At 43.2% G+C, this 20,784-nt stretch overlaps 2 protein-coding genes across 3 annotated transcripts in view; one reads left to right on the forward strand and one right to left on the reverse strand.

Moving 5' to 3' along the window:
• Positions 1-63: 63 nt before the first annotated feature.
• On the forward strand, positions 64-13,361 carry abcg8 (ATP-binding cassette, sub-family G (WHITE), member 8). 2 transcript variants are annotated; one of them, XM_080740505.1, is made up of 13 exons: positions 64-477; positions 3,082-3,186; positions 3,863-4,010; positions 4,310-4,548; positions 5,563-5,695; positions 6,273-6,542; positions 6,987-7,146; positions 8,161-8,262; positions 8,346-8,545; positions 9,328-9,404; positions 10,563-10,830; positions 12,208-12,335; positions 12,434-13,361. In XM_080740505.1, exons 1-13 carry the CDS (start codon positions 436-438, stop codon positions 12,569-12,571), a joined length of 2,010 nt encoding a protein of 669 aa, XP_080596631.1. In that variant the 5' UTR covers positions 64-435; the 3' UTR covers positions 12,572-13,361. The 2 variants fall into 2 exon arrangements, with proteins under 2 accessions (XP_080596631.1, XP_080596632.1); XM_080740506.1 differs by lacking the exon at positions 3,082-3,186.
• Positions 13,362-14,560: 1,199 nt separating this feature from the next.
• lrpprc (leucine-rich pentatricopeptide repeat containing) overlaps positions 14,561-20,784 on the reverse strand; it is a gene marked incomplete at its 5' end in the record, with an annotated part of 86,887 nt that continues 80,663 nt past the window's right edge. Inside the window, 4 exon segments of the mRNA XM_080739714.1 lie at positions 14,561-14,817; positions 16,845-16,987; positions 17,956-18,040; positions 18,547-18,621. Of these exon segments, the coding sequence (XP_080595840.1) occupies positions 14,752-14,817; positions 16,845-16,987; positions 17,956-18,040; positions 18,547-18,621 (369 nt within the window). The 3' untranslated portion in view covers positions 14,561-14,751.

A 20,784-nucleotide genomic window follows, 5' to 3' on the forward strand; every position in this document is an offset into this window, starting at 1 on the left:
AAAAAAAGTAGGCAGTTAAACGACTAGATAGATATCAGTGTCAAATCATTCTTTACACAGTAGCCTACAACCAAGGGCAGTGGAACTAACAGCACACACACAACAGTGAAGAACTGAGAATGTATCTTGACATTTGGATGTTACGCTTACTATGGAGGCTGATTTGACTTGGTTAAAGGAACCGGAGCTACGTGAGTGTGTGAGAACGTTTCAGTAAACTGTGCTGAATCAAACTGGACAGTAGAGGAGTTCTTCAGCTGGCCTGGAGAAGAAGAGCGCGAGAAGAAACAGTGAGAGTGAGAGCAAAACAAAGTGAGAGTGAGAGATAGATAGAGATAGAGCACAGAGAGGTGGTAATATTGGAGGGCAGAGAGAAGAGAAAAGGGGTGAATTGACCCCTGACCCTGCAAACTACAACCAACAACCTGCATCACCATGGACACAGAATTAGTCACTAACCCCGGGTCAACACACAAGGTCAGTCTGCATCCTGCATGGGAATGGGAATCATTTAAATGTTAATGGTGGGACCTGTACTGGACACAACATGTTGATAAAGGTCTATTACACCATGCATTGATTGTATGCTGTCTATACCGCAGTGGTGGCATTTACAGTAGAGCAGTGTTCATTTTTTTCAGCAAATTTTGATTTAGTCTTAGTCTTTTGAATAACACGCCATTTAGTCTTAGTCCTGTCTTATAGTCTTCTGAAATTGTTTTTATCTACTCTAGTCTTAGTCGACTAATTATCAAAACATTTTAGTCTTAGTCTTTTGGGATTAGTCTTAGACTTTTAGTCTTCGTCTTTTAGGATATTTTTTTAGGCTAAATTTAACTACATAATTCTGAACTAGAAGTCATTGTCTTCTACTGCCTGTTACAGTACATGGTCAAAATAAACCATACATAAAAGATGTATTTGGCTTTAATTTCATTGCAGTTACATACCAGTGTTAACTTTTACAGCCATTAGTCTTAGATTTAGTCTTTGTCTTTTGAATAACATAAATACTAGTCTTAGTCTTCTGAAATTGTTTTAGTCCAGTCTAGTCTTATCGACAAAATATCAAAATCTTGTAGTCTTTTAGTCTTAGTCGACAAAATTAACACTGCAGTAGAGTAGCTTTGAGTCAATTATATTCCATCCAACAATTTAAGGGGGATTAGTCACCCTCCATACAGCATCCGACTGTTTGGCTCAAGGTCTTTGCATTTGCTTAATACAATTATTTGTTGATGTTTTTCTTTATTTCTTTTATTCTTTTAAATATATCTCAAGTATCATCGAAGTTCTTTCTGTAAGTTGACTGGCAGGTAGAATAGAAAAGCATTTCTGATAGGTTCCAGGCATGAGGTCAAGGGGTACGGGTACTGGAGTAGCTAGAGGTCCCAGCTGTTTTAAACAGCTGCATCAGCACTAAAAGAACATATATTAAAACGTTTCGTTTAGATTTATTTACACAGGATGCCGGTTAGAGACCAGAAAATGTGTGTTTAAGTTACTTAAGGGACAGTAAAATCCTCAGTTTTACTTTATCAATTTGTAACTCTGAGAGTCCATTACCATACCTGGTTATATTTGTACACTCTCATAGTTAAATGAACACTCTTGTTTTTCTGTGTATTTGTAAAAGGTAGTAGTTGTCAACGTCAAGTAGTAGTTTACAGTGCATCAAATACTGTACTTATGTCGCCGGTTTGATTTCAGCTGAGCACCTGTATGCATGTGCACCCTACGATGCTTATGAATATTAAAAGCAATTTGTAATCTTACATGCATACAAATTCACTTCAATCCACACAAGTGAAGGTATCTGCTCAGTGATAGTGGACTCATTTAAAAGGCATGGTCAAGATAAGGGCTAACCTATAATTGGAGACACAGCTGCCACCTCTAACCCATATCTTGTTATCTAAATTCAGACCGTCAGTCTGTCTTAGATCTGTGTCTTATCTAGATGAGAGGATACAAGATTACATAACCATAACATGGACCCTGGACCCACAAAAGGACTCAAGCAGCAATTGTTTACACATACAAACAACATATGTGAACACACGCACGCACACACACACGCACGCACAATCGCATGCACACACACGCACAAGCGCTCGTGCGCGCGCACACACACACACACACACACACACACACACACACACACACACACACACACACACACACACACACACACACACACACACACACACACACACACACACACACACACACACACACACACACACACACACACACACACACACACACAGTATTCAAATTGTCCAATGAAAGAGAGTTCAGGTGTATGATTAATAACTCATTAATAACTCTGGTGGTGACTATTTTAATGACTATGATGTGTACCTGAGATAGCAGTTGGCTGTTAAAGTTAAGGACAATGTCCTGTAATGACTTTAGTGGCTACAACTAAGGCGATTCTGAGGCACATTAAGTACACTATAAAATCCTGAGAGTTACAAATGGGTGAATTAACAATTTTGAGGTGTAGAACTTCTCAGACAAGAAGAAGTACCTTTCACATTCCACATTATGACATTATAATTATAAGCATACCCACATATATAACCACATATCGTCGTTGTCGGATGGAAACCGTGTATGTCCAAAACCGTTCGTTTTGTATTTATCGTTTTAAAAAATGATCTAAACTAGTGAAAATAGCTGATCTACAAGCACACAACGCCTCGTTCTGTGCTATAGTCTTGTGTGATGAACCAGGGCTTTACTTTACGGAAAAAAACGTACAAATTTGAAACTTGGAGGTATGAGGTTTCTGCCCGACAGTGACAATATGTTTAAAAGTGCAGGTATGTCGATATGCTTCAGTACATCGTTCATTCTTGGCATGCCATCGTACCACCAAGAATCTCTGTGAAGCAAACTGGAGCAAAGAGGAGTTGTTGCGTATCAGGACTTTGATACTCAACAGTAATACATGCCATGACTCTGGCACACATTAGAGGGGAAATACTTTGACTACCCTAAAAAAAAAAAAAAATTGTAACGTGTGTTGCACTCATCTACCTGTCTGTCTGTCTGTCTGTCTCTCTACCATGTCAGAGTCGCAATATAGAATTGTTCTCCTCATCAGAAGAAGACAGCAGTCTGTATTTCACCTACAGCGGCGGATGCAACAAGCTGGAGGTCAATGACCTGCACTATGAGGTAACTACAGGACACGGCTGTCTCTCTCTTGGTTTCTTTCTTAGCAAGAGGACAACCCTCTCTGGAGAACAGCTCACCACTTAACCCATTAAGACCAGAGGCTGATTCTACAAATGTCTTCTAAATCTCAATTTGCCTCATTTCATTGTGTCATAATGTCCAATTTCACTTGTTTCATCTGTATCCCGTGCAAGTTCTCTCTCCTGATTGGATGACATTGGTATCCCAACGTGAAAATGCATTTCCTGGTTACTAAAGAGCTGGAGAGAAAGGAAGACTCCTGCTACTGAACAAACACTCACTAGGGCTGTCACGATTATTACATAAGCCTAATCGTCTAATCGCAATTATTTGACATAATCGCAATTATTTTGTGATAATCGTCATAATCGTTTACAGTACATGTTGAAAAATGTTTATATACGTTCAAACATTAAAAGAATTGTGGAAATAGTGAATCTACAAGCTCACAACGCGTCAATGTTAGGGAAAGGATTAGGGTTAGAGGGAATGAATGAATGGATGAATGAAGACAAAGCAATGTGCCTGACAGTTTGGAAAACCTGTGTGTGTGTGACTGTGTGTGTGTGTGTGTGTGTGTGTGTGTGTGTGTGTGTGTGCTGTGTGTGTGTGTGTGTGTGTGTGTGTGTGTGTGTGTGTGTGTGTGTCTCACTAGGTGGACACAGCAGCCCAGATCCCCTGGTATGAGAGGCTGTCAGAGTTTAAGATGCCCTGGGAGATGAAGGGAGACAAACAGACAGCCATCAACAGGCTCAATCTCCGAGTTCACAGTGGACAGATGCTGGCCATCATAGGCAGCTCAGGTAACATAAACCTAGGGTACTGCGAACACACACACACACGCACGCACGCACGCACGCACGCACGCACGCACGCACGCACGCACTACAAGCTCACAGCGTGGCACCGAGTGCCGCGCTGCGAGCTTGTTTGTATATCTGCTATTTTTCAATAGTTGAAGCACAAAATAATGCTCAATAATGCGTTCCCAGTCTAAGGGGGCCAGCAGTGAATCCTTGTACCCAGGGACCAGAATTTGGTGCGACACCCCTGTCTGTGAGCAGACGCTGACTACAAGTGTTAATTACCTGTCTAACCCAAGGCTGCGGCAAGACCTCTCTGCTGGACATCATAACGTGCCGTGATGAGAGCGGCGTGATCAAGTCAGGTCAGATTCTGATCAACGGGAAGCGCAGCACGCCGCAGCTGGTGAGGAAGAGCATCGCCCACGTGCGGCAGGACGACCGCCTGCTGCCGCACCTCAGCGTCCGAGAGACCCTGGCCTTCGTAGCCAAGCTCAGGCTCCCTACACACTTCACCCAGGCTCAAAAGGACAAGAGGGTAAGACTAAGTTAAATGGGATCCCAGCAATATCCAGTATCTACAGTACCTGTAGTACAGGTTTGCCAGGCTTATGCAAAGGCTAAAATGTAATTTTAAATAGACTGATGCCAGGCCATTTTCGACTAGACATCGTATCGTACAACGAAGCTATAGGTTTATAGCTTCGATGTTTAGAGCGTCTGCTAAATGCCTAAATTGTAAATTGTTTGCTATGAGATAGTACAACCAAATCGCATTTGTTCCAATGGAGATCTCCACTAGACTTGCTTTGGTTGTGTTAATTCAAAGAATTTTGAACTCTGTCGTTTACGTTTCACTTTAAGCACAATATTCATGCCAAAGTTTCAATCTTCTTTCAAAATACTTTCTGCACCTTTATGGCACGCAGGTTAATTCTAATGAATTGGAAACAAGCTCAGCCTCCTGCATTTAAAATGCTGGTTAATGATGTCATGCAGCACCTTAAGTTAGAAAAACTAAGATTTACTCTACGGGGTTCTATAGAAAAGTTCTTTAAAACCTGGCAACCTTTCATGGACTATGTAAATGCTAGGCATTGAATTTCTTCTGGCTTACGGTGGTTCGAAAATGGGCCAATGGTCATCACGGAGAACACATGAAGAATATATAATGATGAAAATGTAACCTTCATGCACTGTCTTTTTTTTCTTTTTATTTTGTCTCGTCTTTGGCTCGGTTGTGTGTTTTTTCCTTTTTGTTCTGTTTAATGTATGTAATGTCTGATGTATGTTTCTGGGGTGGGGGGGAGGAGGGTGTGTGTTTGTTTTGTGTGGTATACTCATCTACAAAGTATAACCAATATTGTATAGATTCATTTGTATGCCTGTATGTCCTTAAAAAAACCTGTATAAAACCAATAAACAGATAAAAAAAAAAAAAAAAAATACTTTCTGCTTCGTTGTACAGGTTACAGGGTCCAACACACATACTTTATACTGTATTTGAGTCCTGCCAGCACACCTAACCGTGTCTACCGTTTTCCCATGGCAGGTTGATGATGTCATCGCAGAGCTGCGGCTGCGACAGTGCGCTAACACCAGAGTGGGGAATGAGTACGTGAGGGGCGTCTCTGGAGGAGAGAGGAGGAGAGTCAGCATAGCTGTCCAACTGCTCTGGAACCCTGGTGAGAGAGAGACATATTTATAGAAGCTTTGAAGGTAAATGGTAAATGGTAAATGGTGCATTTATATGGCGCTTTTATCCAAAGCGCTTTACAGAGATTGTGCATTACATTCACCCATTCACGCACACATTCATACACCGGTGGCGGAGGAAACCATGCAAGGCACCAACCTACTCACCGGGAGCAACTAGGGGTTCAGAGTCTTGCCCAAGGACCCTTCGACATTAACTCAGGAGGAGCCCGGACCCTTCGGGAACCCTTTGTGCTCTAATAACGGTTTCTCTACCCCTCTTGACATGCTGTTTTTATATCTATCTATCTATCTTCAAACGAGTATTACAATGTTTTAACTGAAAAATCCACTCCAGTGAGCCATGGCAGATGAATTAAATAAAAATTGATTGACACCTGCGGGTTGAGTTCAGGAGACAAAAATCTAATATAAATGTGATGTCATGAGAGCTTTAATAACCACACAGAATCACACATAAAGTACAGTACAGACAGACAGACACACATGAAGTCCCATACCTGTACTTGATGGTCTTCAACCTGAGCCCCTCTTTGCCCCCATAAGGCATCCTGATCCTGGACGAGCCCACGTCGGGCCTGGACAGCTTCACGGCCCACAACCTGGTGATCACTCTGTCCCGGCTGGCGCGGGGCAACCGGCTGGTGCTGCTGTCCGTCCACCAGCCTCGCTCCGACATCTTCCAGCTGTTCGACTTGGTGGTGCTGCTGTCCTCCGGCTCGGCCGTCTACTGCGGGCCTGCCCGCGACATGGTGCCCTATTTCACCGCCCTGGGGCACCCCTGCCCTCGATACTGCAACCCCTCCGACTTCTACGGTATGGGTGAAATGCATGAGCAGGGGGATGGCGAGAGAGGGAGGGAGAGAAGACCGACATGGAATTAGTTTTAGTACTGGTCCAGAGACATACTACTGTATATCCACCAGACACAGAACTACCCACCGACAGGATGGACAGGACGACGGGACATACTGCGTGAACACAATAAAAGCGAACTCAAAGTGTAAAAATGAAATCAAATAGACTTAAGGGTCCATTTGGTTGCATTTTGTACACTCAAGAGTTAAATGAACTCTATTACTGTGTAGAGAGCAACATAGCATGCATAACATACATTGTAATGACAGACTGGACTGGACAGACTGACTAATGATGTGCGACAAGTTGACAACCCTTTAACTTTCACCTCTGTTTGTGTGTGTGTGTGTGTGTGTGTGTGTGTGTGTGTGTGTGTGTGTGTGTGTGTGTGCGCGTGTCCAGTGGATCTGATCAGTATAGATAGGCGCAGTCCAGAGATGGAGAGGCAGTGTTTGGAGCGCGCGAGGATCCTGGCTGCGCAGTTCATGGACAAGGTGCGGGACACAGACGACTATATGTGGAAGCCAGACGGATCCAGTGCAGCACTGACAGACACTGACAGGTAGCTGCACTGTAGCTCTGTGTGTGTGCGTGTGTGTGTGTGTGTGTGTGTGTGTGTGTGTGTGTGTGTGTGTGTGTGTGTGTGCGCGCGTGGATTCCTCTGGTGTCTTAATCGTTATAAAGAAAGTAAAGGTCTGCAAACAGTATACTCTCCCGTGCTTTAATCCATTGAGATCTGAGGCCGATTCTACATTATGCCTCCTAAATCAATGTTTTTCTCAAATGTTTTCGTGCCTAGGAGGACCCCCAAAATTATATGTATTTGGCCACGGACCCCCCAGAAGAGAGGATTTGTGTTAAAAAATAAAAAGATTTTAAATTTTAAGATAAAAATAAAAATAAACCTTCAAAAATAGCTTTGCAGCTGAGTGCAATACCTTGAATATCTGATATTTGAGGTTTAAGTGGTTAATAATCAGATTCTGAATGATATCACTCCAATCTGTCCTCCCCTCTCCTCCTCAGTCACTGGATAATGGTCTTGGTCATTGTAATAAAGCAGGGTGTGTCTGTGCAGAGGAAAGGACACATTAAAGGGGTGCTGCTGTGTGTCTGTGCAGAGGAATGGACACATTAAAGGGGTGTTGCTGTGTGTCTGTGCAGAGGAAGGGACACATTAAAGGGGTGTTGCTGTGTGTCTGTGCACATGGACATATTAAAGGGTTGTTGCTGTGTGTCTGTGCACATGGACATATTAAAGGGGTGTTGCTGTGTGTCTGTGCACATGGACATATTAAAGGGTTGTTGCTGTGTGTCTGTGCACATGGACATATTAAAGGGGTGTTGCTGTGTGTCTGTGCAGAGGAAGGGACACATTAAAGGGGTGTTGCTGTGTGTCTGTGCAGAGGAAGGGACACATTAAAGGGGTGTTGCTGTGTGTCTGTGCACATGGACATATTAAAGGGGTGTTGCTGTGTGTCTGTGCAGAGGAAGGGACACATTAAAGGGGTGTTGCTGTGTGTCTGTGCAGAGGAATGGACACATTAAAGGGTTGTTGCTGTGTGTTCTCTTCCAGCGCTCAGCAGCCCAGCAGAGAGAAGGGAGAGGAGGTGATCACTGTGTCACAGCAGAGGGACAGACTGCCTGGCAGACTGCACCAGTTCACCACACTCATCAGGTGAAACCAACACACACACATGCGCACACGTGCACACATGCACACGCACGCACTCTTAACTCAACTTTTTGGTCTCCCCCCAGGCGTAACATGTACAATGACTTCAGAGACCTGGTCACCCTATTGGTCCACGGCTTTGAGGCCCTCCTCATGTCGCTGCTGGTTGGCTGTCTTTACTACGGGGCGGGACAAGAGCGTCTGTCCGTCCAGGACACAGTGGCTCTCCTCTACATGATCGGAGCTCTGACTCCATTCGCTGTGGTGCTGGACGTCATAGCCAAATGTGAGTGATTGACAGCTGTCGAACTATTAACCACTCAAGCCCTATTTTATACTTGAGCCCTACCGTGGTGTCGCATGGCAGAAACAGCTGATCCACAAGCTCACATCGCGTCGCCTCATGATGTGTTTTGAGCTTGTAGATTTGTTTCATATTATACACAGTCATTTTATAAAAACTTGTGGCTAAGTGCAAATTAGTGCTACTCTCTAGTGAGAATTCTAGAGAATTGGCATGTCAGGAAAGAGAGGGAGTCAAATTCAGAATGACATAGCAGCAAGTGAAAAAATCAACTTGCCAAATAACATGAGTTAAATAAAACATGTTACGATGAAGCCATTGTGATTACAAACTGAATTACTCTACTGTCTCACCAAAAGCCAAAGTTTGGGTCACCTAATGTCAAATCCAATCAAATTATGAGCCATAAAATAATTATATAACACATTTTTAAACAATGAAATGATACCAAAATGTAATAGTACTAATGGAACTTTTAGGTGTCATAGAACTGTTTTAATTTCCATAAATAACCTTTTTTGCTGTAAGGTAGAAATACTATGAGTCTGAAAATTCAAAAAAGAAAGAAAAAAAAAAAGTATATATAGGCATATATATATATATATATATATATATATATATATATATATATATATATATATACCGTATATAAAATGATTTAACACATTTAAGGTTTTGGACTTAGAGCCACTAATAGGGCTAAGAATAGAAAAGCCTGAAGGTAAAATGGTGGATCTGTGAGCTACAATGTCTCTCTGTTCCAGGTCACACAGAGAGGGCCATGCTGTACCATGAGCTGGAGGACGGCATGTACAACGTCACTTCCTACTTCTTTGCCAAGGTAAAACAGTTCCAGCCTTATGCAATGCCAAGGTAAAACACTGTTCCAGCCTTATGCAATGCAAGAAACAGCCTTGATCGGTTACTTCAGTGGTTCTCAACTTTTTCAGGCCAAGACACCCCCAAATTAGTCATATTTGAACTGGGGGACCCCCCACCCTGACTAAATGTTGTCTAAAAATATTGACTAAATAGCTGATCTACAAGCTCACTTAGATCGCCTATTTTCACTTTTTCCCCCCTTTTTCTTATTCAACTCTTTTTTTCCCCCTTACCAGTTGTTATAGTATAGATTGTTGATAACTTTTTCTGTTTTGTATTAAAAATGTGTTAAATTGTCACTTCACTGTCATCTAGAGACCCCCCAAAAATCATGTGGGGCCCCCTGGGGGTCGCAAACCACTGCGTTATTTGACAGAGTGACTGATAAATGTCATGTAGGCAGAGAGGTTGAATGTGTGGTGCTTCTGGAGAAAGTCTTGGAAGTACAATATAATGAGCCAGACTTTCTCAAACTAGTGGCGTAGCGAGTGGGGTCGCCCTTGGACACCTGAAAAAACAAAAACTGTATCCTTCCCATTAAGTTGTATTTGTTTTAGAAAAGCATAGCCTGTGATATCTGAAGACAGATAAAGCCTATGTATACTGTAACTGTATGCTTACAAATGTGTACAGAAATGCTTTTTCTGTAAAAAAAAGAAAATAAAAGAAAGAAAAAACGTGGAAACTACATTGATAAGACTTTTAAATTGCACTATAAAAGATGTGTGGGGTCGCCAAAGAATTTCCCCCATAAATTGGGGTCTTTTGGTATCAAAAGGTTTTAGGACCCCTGATGTAACCGATTCCAGAGAAGACAGCTCCCCTTTTAAACCAGTAGGGGTCAGTCTAGCTCCATGTGGAAGAAATAATTATGCGAAAAATACTTGCCTGCTGTACAGGGATGCAGTGTGTGCATGTGTGCATGTGTGTGTGTGTGTGTGTGTGTGTGTGTGTGTGTGTGTGTGTGTGTGTGTGTGTGTGTGTGTGTGTGTGTGTGTGTGTGTGTGTGTGTGTGCGCTGTGTGTGTCCATGCAGTACTGGATGTACATGTTCATGCGATGTGTGTGACTGTATCTGTCTGTGCACATAACGTATGCTCTCTCACAACAACCCACAGATCCTAGGGGAGTTACCGGAGCACTGCGTGTTCACCCTGGTCTACGGCCTGCCCATCTACTGGCTGGCCGGGCTCAACGAGGCCCCGGACCGCTTCCTGCTCAACTTCCTGCTGGTGTGGCTGATGATCTACTGCAGCCGCTGCATGGCGCTGTTCGTGGCCGCCACCCTGCCCACGCTGCAGACCTCTGCCTTCATGGGCAACGCCCTGTTCACTGTGTTCTACCTGACCGGAGGCTTCGTCATCAGCCTGGAAAACATGTGGCTAGGTGAGAGAGGGGACAGACAGAGACAGACAGAGGCCCGGCAAAGAACCGGTTCCAGAACCAGTGTCGGTTCAACTTTCTTGGAACCTTGGTTCGTTCTTGGAACCTTTGGTTCGTTCTTGCGAACCGGCTTGCGTTTCCACCAGATTGAACCATGATTGAACCAGAGGAACCAAGGAGTTTGTGGTTCCCGTTCGGAACCAACTTTTACGGTTCGGAACCAACTCCGGTTCTCGGTGGAAAAGCTCACCTCTGGTTCATCCCAGAGGCGGGAGAAAGAACCAGAACCGCTTCTTTGCCGGTGGAAAAGGTCCCACAGACAAGACAGGCATACTACACTGAAGAACCAGTGGTTCCCCAACTTTTTAGCTCAAGACCCAAAAAAGATCAGGCACGTGCACACACAGACATCAAAGGGGGCCCTTAGTGTTATCCATCTGTAAAAAAAAAAGTGCCCTCTCCAGACCATGAATGTAGTTTTTACTATGGTGAAAGAAATGCAAATGCCCTCTTTCCATGCCATACCTGAAGGCAGCATTCAAGAGAATTGCCTTGTCCAAACTCTCCTTGAATGCAGCATCTTGAAAGAATTGTCCTCTGTGTAAAAATCAAGCATCGAAAATAGCCGCTCTCCAAGCTCACAACGCATCGTGCTTGATGTTGTCTCGCTGGGACACTAACTACAGTATAGTGAAAATAGATGATCTACAAGTTCACCACACGTCGCATCACGTAGCAAACCTTAAGTATACAACGTCAGTTCCATTGATCCAAGCCGGAACACAATCGATTGATTGATCATTAGAATAAACATGCTCTCAAAATGCAGGTGCATGCTCTAAATCAGCAGTTCTCAAAAGTGTCGTTCACCCACCTGATCACACGTGGTCATATCAGATGGATGGGCCTACTACATTTTCAGAGCATGTTTATTTTGGGAGCATATCTAGATACATGTTCCCCAGGTTCTATGTTCCACCGTAAACCCTTAGGCAAGAGGGTAACATAGAACCTGGGTAACAGGGATGACACCAAATAATGGTGTAAATACAGGTATTTTTTATCTCACAGCGTCTGGTTTCAGAACACTTGGGATTGCGCTGCACAAGTGGTGGAGTATGGTCATTATTGAAACGCCAAGAACTGAACTGGTCACCTTGACTTGACTTGGTTTTGGAGAAGTATGCAATGGAGTTGTGCAGGCAACCTCCCTGTTGAGTACACACTGTAATGACAGTATTGTCATGTTTTGGCTACTTTAGTTGGTCCAGAGTGATGCAGACTGTTACTTTATATTTTGTTGGCTGGTAATATGTCATGCTAATCGCGCGCGTGTGTGTGTGTGTGTGTGTGTGTGTGTGTGTGTGTTGCTCTTACCAGTGGCATCATGGCTCTCCCATGCTTCCTTCATGCGTTGGGGGTTTGAGGGCATGTTGCAGGTCCAGTTCAGAGGCAACATGTACCCAGTCACCATTGGGAATTTCACCTTCCAGATCGATGGCATCCATGTGAGTTTAAAAACTGATGATGACAATGATAACATAAATCCACCCTATAATAGTTATCTGACGTAGTCTCTCTCTCTCTCGTTTCACTGCACATCTAGGTGGTGGAAGCCATGAAGATGAACCAATACCCTCTGTACTGCAGCTATCTGGTCCTGTTGGCTGTAATTGTAGCCTTCATGGTGCTCTACTACCTGGCACTCAAATTCATCAAGCAGAAGTCCAGCCAGGACTGGTGAACACGCAACTCTGAATGTACAAATTGTATACCCTCCTTGAGTCTTTGTTTCAGATTCGACTGGTTTCGAAATCTGTCCTTATATTTCGCACTTTTCATTGTAGTACTTGACAATGCTAAAACAAGTTGATTATTTAGAGAAAACAGTGGCTGTATACATATATTTTTGTGTCTCATAAGCAGCATTTGTTTAAAATGTTTTAACAAATGCTGAACAATAGTTTAACATTTAGATGACAAGGACTTACACAAATTCCAGGCATGCAATATACTACATCGAGGGACCAGTCTAGTTCTAGTTAAAATTCATAAGAGTTTGACCCTCTGTAACTGGTCCAAAACAAGATAAAGTACATATTGCAGTGCCACTGTCTGCCACTGGATGGCAGCAGAACACTTCAGAGTTTCAGTTTCTACATGTTTGCAATGTCATTTTTCATTCATTTGCTTTTTTCTGTCTTGGCAAATGATTAGAGTGCCACTTTAGCAGATATCCATCTGCAGCTTTTGCCTGTTCAATTTTCAATCTTTTTTTTTTCCTACAGCTTAATCTTTTTTGTATATGTAAGGTTATTAAGCTTAACATGTGTGTGCCAGTATAGGCAAAGCGGAGAAAAGCCAAAGATACATTTGTAGTAAATCACACTCCCGAAAAGGAGCTTGCGTTTGTTGCGTTCTTATAGATTGAAGATTATGTAAACTGTGTTTTCTTTTTTTGCACTGGTGCAAAAGCCTGATAAATGTATCACCGACATGCTCTGGATCCGTAGTAAATAAATCAAGTTGCTTCACTTGGAGGTGTTTTTCTTCTTTAACGGTAGGATGACAGACCTTCCTCTGGCTCTTTCTGAAGGACTAGTCTAACAGTATAATGACTTTGAAATTACCACTCACACACACACATATACACACGTGATCAGCTGGGACATCTACAGATGTGCCGTTTCAACTCTTCAGTATTCACTGCTATTTTCTTGAAAATGTCCTGCAAATGCATTTTTTTCCCACCGGTTTCTTTCCCTTTGCTTTTCAAATTTGTATGCAGAACAGAGCTTAACTAGCAAAAACAGTTGATCTACAATCTAAATTTTCTGCAAATCCCCTGAAAATCTATGGTCTTGCCAATGGCAGGGCGTGTGAAGTTTTCAAATGGCACATCTGTATGATAGTGTTTCTCAACCTTTTCAGTGCCTTGACACCCCAAAATAACAGTATTTATACTGAGGTCCCCCACCCTGATAAGCACTTGGAATTGTAGACATAATATTTAGTTTGACTCGGTTCTACAGATACATATTGTGAAAATAGCAGATCTACAAACTCACAACGGCTCACGCTGTGAGCTTGTAGATCGGCCATTTTCTCATTTCTTTCATATATTATTTGACAATGTTTGACCAGCTTTTATAGTATAGTTTGTCCTTTATTATTTTATTTAGGTATTAAAAAGGTGGCAACGCCCCCAAAATAATGTTGGGACTCCCCTGGGGGACCTACAGGTTGACGTCATTTATCCAGGACATATCTACTGTATGGCTCCAAATGTCACTTTGTAATCCAAGGTCATCAACTGGCATCACGATGCCAAGATCATCAATAAAAAGTTCAAGTTTGTCTGTGTGCCCAGATTATGCCCGACATCAGCGCAAATCACAGCCGTAAGAGCAACACAGTAGCCCATCTGGCATTTTTAGGTAAATCAAATTATTTTGAAAGTGCAATCCTCGATAAACAGAGCAGTTGACCTATGACAAGGTGAAACACAGACACACACACACACACACACACACACACACACACACACACACAGACACACACACACACACACACACACACACACACACACACACACACACACACACACACACACACACACACACACACACACACACACACACACGGCACTCATTAAAATCAATCATGTAACATCTGCCAATCTTCTGAGAAAACCGACACTTATTTTTAAGCAACAAGACAACAGGACGCCATGTTGATTCCTAACTTTATTTATTAGCATAAATACTTCTGTACATCATCATCTTCAGTGGTGCAGCGGACAAACTTTTAACATACCGACAGTATTTCACAATTTACCCCAACTCAAAGAACGTGTAAAAAACAAAAATTAAGGACAAAGAATGGAGGGATGGAGGGAAGAGGTGAGGCTGGGAGAACGAGGCTCTACTCCTCTGTTGCTGCCTGGGCTTTTCTCTCCTTCAGCTTCTCTGCATAAAACTTAAAGGACTCCTGGAAGCATAAACAAAAGAGAGAGGAGATAAAGAGCAAATTAGCATCAAACAGGAATAAACTATTCCCAACGACTTGTATGGGGAACAAAAGCCATTGTTTCATAAGCAGAGTGTGTTTTGTTTTTCGTTTGTGCATTTGTATTTGCGCGTGTGCGTGTGAGAGAAATACTTTCCAAAAAGTAAGCAACTGCCGAGGTCCCTCTGGGCTCAGCTAAATAGTCTCCACTTACCATGGTGAGGTTGTTTCCTTTCATCTTGAAATTCCCATTAATATACAAATAAGGGATTTATAAGCAGGCTCTCTACACACACACGCACATACGTCCATAGAACTCACTGTTCTTTCCGTTCCTCACTCTGGCTTCTGCTAATTAATCACCGTTTTGATCCAAAGAGTTGTGTTCTGTTATTCTGTGGGTTTAGGGCAGGTGGGGTTGTGAATGCTTTTCACAGATTACAGTTGTTCCCGCACATTGTACAGTCCCTTAATAACGCAAGGATTTAATGTCAATAAGTAGCTATGTTTGTCGCAAACAAAGAGGACGAAAGGATGATTGTGTGAGAGAAGGATTGATTGAGTGAGAAAGAGAGGGGCTGGAGGGGGCTCAACACCTTCCTTATCTCCCCTCTCCTGAGACACGTTGTCCTGGAAGCCACTGTGACAAGCGGAGGGAACCAGCGGAGGAGGAAAGGAGAGAGTCAGGGAGAGTATTGACCCTGAGATTGGTTTGTTGAAAACTTTTCCTAGATACAATTGCAAACTTTACTGGGGGCACGTCTATATTTTGAGTATATTCACGTAATGTTCTGGCGCAGTCTTGTCTTGGAGATAGGAAACAGCTACACATCACCACTACAAAAGATACAGACCATAAAAAGCAAGTCTCACGGCCCCCATCTCTATTTAATACCGGTAGCCAGCAGAGGCGGATCACCATGTTATCGTCAGTTTTAAGGTGGTACAAGAGGTTGGCGAGAGAGAGATGAGAAGAGGTGAGGAAAGGTGACTGTGATGTGCACGTCTCCCATTCCCCCAAGTGCATTCTCCTGTGCTTAAAAAACCTGGCCTTACTTTACCTCTCTGACTGTGAATAATACAGAGGATGTGTGTGTGAGAGAGAGAGAGATAGTGAGTGTGAGTGTGCGTGTGCGTGTGTGTGTGTGATGCACACAAGTCATCCACAACTAACAGCCTTGCATGGACTTAACAAAAATGTGCAATGCACCTGAAAACTCTACAGCAATAGGAGCTACAAATAGATTGAGTCTATTGCTGTGACACCGTCTCACTGACACAATCCATGTACTACTGTACAGTATGTGACTTCAGACAGCACACACACACGCGCACACACACACACACACACACACACACACACACACACACACACACACACACACACACACACACACACACACACACACACACACACACACACACACACACACACAGTATACGACAGCAATGGCACATGTGCCAGCACTGGTTAGGACTTGCTAGTATGTGTTTTGTTCCACTGCTGTTGTTGTTGCTTTATTCAGATAAGAGTGTGTAGAGCAGGGTTTCTTCTAGGCATTTTCTGTGACCAACAACATTATATTATTCCGGCCAGGTGTTAAACTAACCAGACATAATTTAATACAAGTCATGTGCGTGTTAAGATAGTATGTGTGTGTGTGTGTGTGCACGCACACAGGTCGTGTCGTTTAACTCAAAGGGTACAAACCACAAGGGTTTGTGAGGCATGTGCTGATGTATTGGCAAATGAGCATTATTAGCCCTATAAAATAACCTTTAAAGTGACTAACTTTTCATTCTCTACCCTTCAGAATCCCAAACTCGCCACAGGGCTATTCTTGGCATTGTAGGTGCGTTTGGCGGCAGCAAGGTTCACAGTTTGAGATTGGGAGCAGTACAACACTCACCATTTTGAACAAGGCACTTAAACCATTTAGCATTTGCAATTGATAAATACATGTAGCTTGTCTCCCTGTATGAGTGTGTACTGTATGTGTGGGACTCACAGGGGGCTCTATGAAGGGGACTTCTTCCCCTGCGTTCCGGTAGAGTACGGCCAACCGTTTGAGTGTCAGCTCGTCCACACTCACTCCTTCCTTCACCATCCGCTCATGAAGCTCTTTTGCTGATGCCAGGTCCTTGTCCTGAGCTGTGAGAGGCCCGAAGGAGACACAAAGACAGACCGTCAGCAAATCAGGAAATCTAACTGAACTAATTTCAGATTTTGTGTGTATTTATTTCTGGTGTGTAACACTCCACAGCGAATGGTGGAAGTTTTCTCTTCCAAGGCTAAAGAACAGTAACATCTATAAACTTGTGGGAGTTAAGTAGTGCTCCTGTCTAAACCACGGCTGTACATAAAGAATACATCATAAACCCTCTATTACCTAGTAAACTTAACCAGGTCGGCTCTGTGCAAAATAGGGATGCTAGGAGTGGTTACATTTTTGCGTTAATTAACATAGCAAGGCAACAGCAATAACTGAGGTCAAACAGAGTAAAGCATGAGTGTGTAGTTTGTAAAGAGTAAGCGATAAAGATGGGACGGGGGGAAAACAAAAGAACAAAAGCAGAAATAACAAAAGAACAGAAGAGGGTAACGGTACAGAGGAGAACAGAGCCTTGCCCTGGGCTGTCCGGCCGGCTAGCTAATACTAATTAAATAGTCATGTTCACTTTCTGTACGGAGGAGAAAAGGAAGACCAGAGAGGATGAGGAAACGGAGGAGATGGAGGTGAACGAGGAGAAAGAAGACAACAGAAGCGTTGGGAGAGGAGGAGGAGGAGGAGGGTGGCTGAAGGACAGGAAGCGAGGGACACAGAGGGGAGAGAGGTGAAGAACAGAGTGGCGGAGCGTGTTGCGATTAGCACGCTAGGCTAGCCAGGACGGCCAACTCATTAAAGGACATGTGTTCTTTTAACCCTGAATGGCTGTCTGTTCGGCTGCAAAGACACAGAGACTCTCACACACACACACACACACACACACACACACACACACACACACTAGCCTTGCTCTGATGCATTTTTAATCCCGCCGCTAATGACAAGTTAGCCACAGGCCAGCGAGCCGATCACTGCACCACTTTGTCTACTGCTCCGAGTGCGTTTTTCTTACCGTAACACTTAATCATATACGTGTACTGGACGTCCTTCTCCGTGAAATCAGGGATCAGGCTCAAAAGACTCTTGACCTTTCCCACCTGCATGCCAAATACAGTAAAATACATATTATACAGACATACAGTAAGGAACATAAATGCATAATCAATCTAGACAAGTTCACCCACTGCATACTGTGTGTGTGTGTGTGTGTGTGTGTGTGTGTGTGTGTGTGTGTGTGTGTGTGTGTGTGTGTGTGTGTGTGTGTGTGTGTGTGTAGGCGGGCACATATATGACACAATGCACATCAGTGGAGGTCAAATAGGCAGTATGTCACAAGTGTCAGCTTAGAGGAGGTTGCATTTCTTGTAGAAAGAGCTCAACATGTTAGGAAGAGGATGGCAGATCAATGATTTTGTGATTACGAACTATCACACATTAACCCTCATGACGATATAATAGAGAAGAGACTCAAAATGTGAGAAATACATGTAAACATGTTTGAAGGGAGATACTTTACAACAGCATTAGGCTGGTGTCATGCACATGCTGAAGACGTGTTCATGTACTGTACAGTATGTAGAAGAAATCAAAAGTCTTGTTTTACCTGTCCAGGTTTCTGGGACAGCCGAGTCAGGTAGGAGACAAGCACGTTCTTCTGTTCGGCCACTGCGTTACAGCGCTACGGCAGACGGGGGACAAAACACATGACACTGTCACGATGAGACCTGACATTTAGGGCTGTCACGATTATGTCATTTTACATGACGATTAATTGTCACTCAAATAATTGCGATTAACGATTTAATTTTGCTTTTGTCGTTGACAATTACATTTCTGTTTGGCTTTTAGGCTTTGAAGTTGCACATGGCAATCATGACACATAACTTAAATATACAAAGAAATTAATGACATATTTGACAATTTTATACTTAAAAAAGAACATTGATAGTGGAAATAGCCGATCTACAAGCTCACAACACGTCGCATCGCGACGCGTTGTGAGCTTGTAGATCTGCCATTTCCACTACTTTTTGAAAGTGTTTGTAACTATATTAACATTTCTCAACATGGAAACGATTATGACGATTATGCAAAAATAATTGCGATTATCTAAAATAATTGCGGTTAGACGATTATGTAATAATTGTGACAGACCTACTGACATTGATCAAATGTTTCTTTTATTAAACCAAAGAACCCTCCAACCTCTTCACCAAAGACATATATAAACAAACTACTGTACTGTAGCTCACACATAAGCTCGCTCTATGTCTTTCGCACACACACACACATACAAGTCATAGGTTAATTACTGACTTAATAAGTGGGTCAGAAACACAACTCCTGGTTTCTTTAGGAATTGTAATACATATAATTAATATACAGCACCACTCACTTCAAAAAGCATAATTATCTACACTTAGTCGCATAAAGGGCCACCAATTTAGCACTTAGTTGAAATCTAAATATACCCCAAGCTGTTCATTGGGTGGTTTTAGCCTGTACGACTTCCTGACATTACCATAGAGGTGTAATATTATAGAGGGCGGACTACCCCACCCACAGCTATTCATTTCAATGAAAGTTGCTCAGTGGCGTTTGAAGCACCCGGAAGACTGCCGGAAGTACTTCGATTGGCACCAAAAAGAAGTCTAGAGCACCGAGCAGGCACACTAGGGTACACAGTATCATTAGCACGCACAGTAGCATTTTAGCAACTATCCCAGGTTTGACCCACCAGGTGAAGTCTGCTTCAATGTTCTACCGTGGTTATGGGGGCTTGGACATTACCCAATTAACGCAAACCAGGAAGTGAGAGATAATGACAGCAATGTGTTGGAGAGAGAGAGAGAGAGCGAGAAGAGAGGGAGTGAGAGAGAGTTGGAAAGAAAGAAAACCACAGACGGACGAGTAAGAAGCTTAGTTATTTGACTTAATGCCAACATATTATGGAGCAATTTTCCACATAATGATGTACAGTATATTCAAATACCACACCACCCGTAATTCACAGATCCTGCAAGACATTTTTAACTCGCGTACCACAGGAGATTTCAACCTGCATGCGCTACTAGCGCCCTACAATCGGGAGCATTTATGCATGCGTTTCAAAGTGCGCGTACGTGTGTGTTGCATGAAAGTTGCAGTGTGCTAAGCCAGTGAGTGGGTGAGAACAGAGAGAGGCCGTGTGTGTTTCTTTTCCTCTGGGCTGAGAAGCAATGAGGTCACATTACTAGCCAGTCGTGAACTGACGTGTTTTACTCCTTCTCCTACTCTTGCAGAATTAAAAGGGGCAAGGCTTGCTAGGCTTTTAACAGTCTCACTCACTCTCCCACTCCCTCTCACCAAGCTCCGCTCTCTACATAGTCACTCAGCGGCAGAAAGGCTTTGGTACAATCAGGCAATTAGGCTAAAACTATGCCACTTCACTCAACCCCCCCCTCACTCTTACATCCATTCCCTCTCCTCCCCCCTGATCTCTCTCTTTTTCTCGTTTTTCTCTGCTAGACCGAACACTCCAAAAGGCCAGGCCCAGTAGGGGCTACCTTCTCCGCTACACGCACACACACTGCATAAGAGCTACATCATTTCCCCAATGGCCCTCACCAACACACACATACAGTACAAGAAAGAAGAAGAAGAAGAAAAAAGGGAGTATCCCGCCTTGCCGCTTTTTACTATTCTATGTTTCTGTTCACATTTCAGCGCTGAATGGCTCTCTCTCATTCCACCCTCCCACCGACAGGTTGCCCGTCATTATCAGTTGCGTAGCTAGTTAGCTAGAAGCTTTTCAGAGTTCCTTTTGGCCCGGCTTCATTTATAATGGGACAGGAAGGAGGAG

Source organism: Nannobrachium achirus (genome assembly GCF_963921795.1).
Source record: "Nannobrachium achirus genome assembly, chromosome: 13".
NCBI classification, from domain to species: domain Eukaryota; kingdom Metazoa; phylum Chordata; class Actinopteri; order Myctophiformes; family Myctophidae; genus Nannobrachium; species Nannobrachium achirus.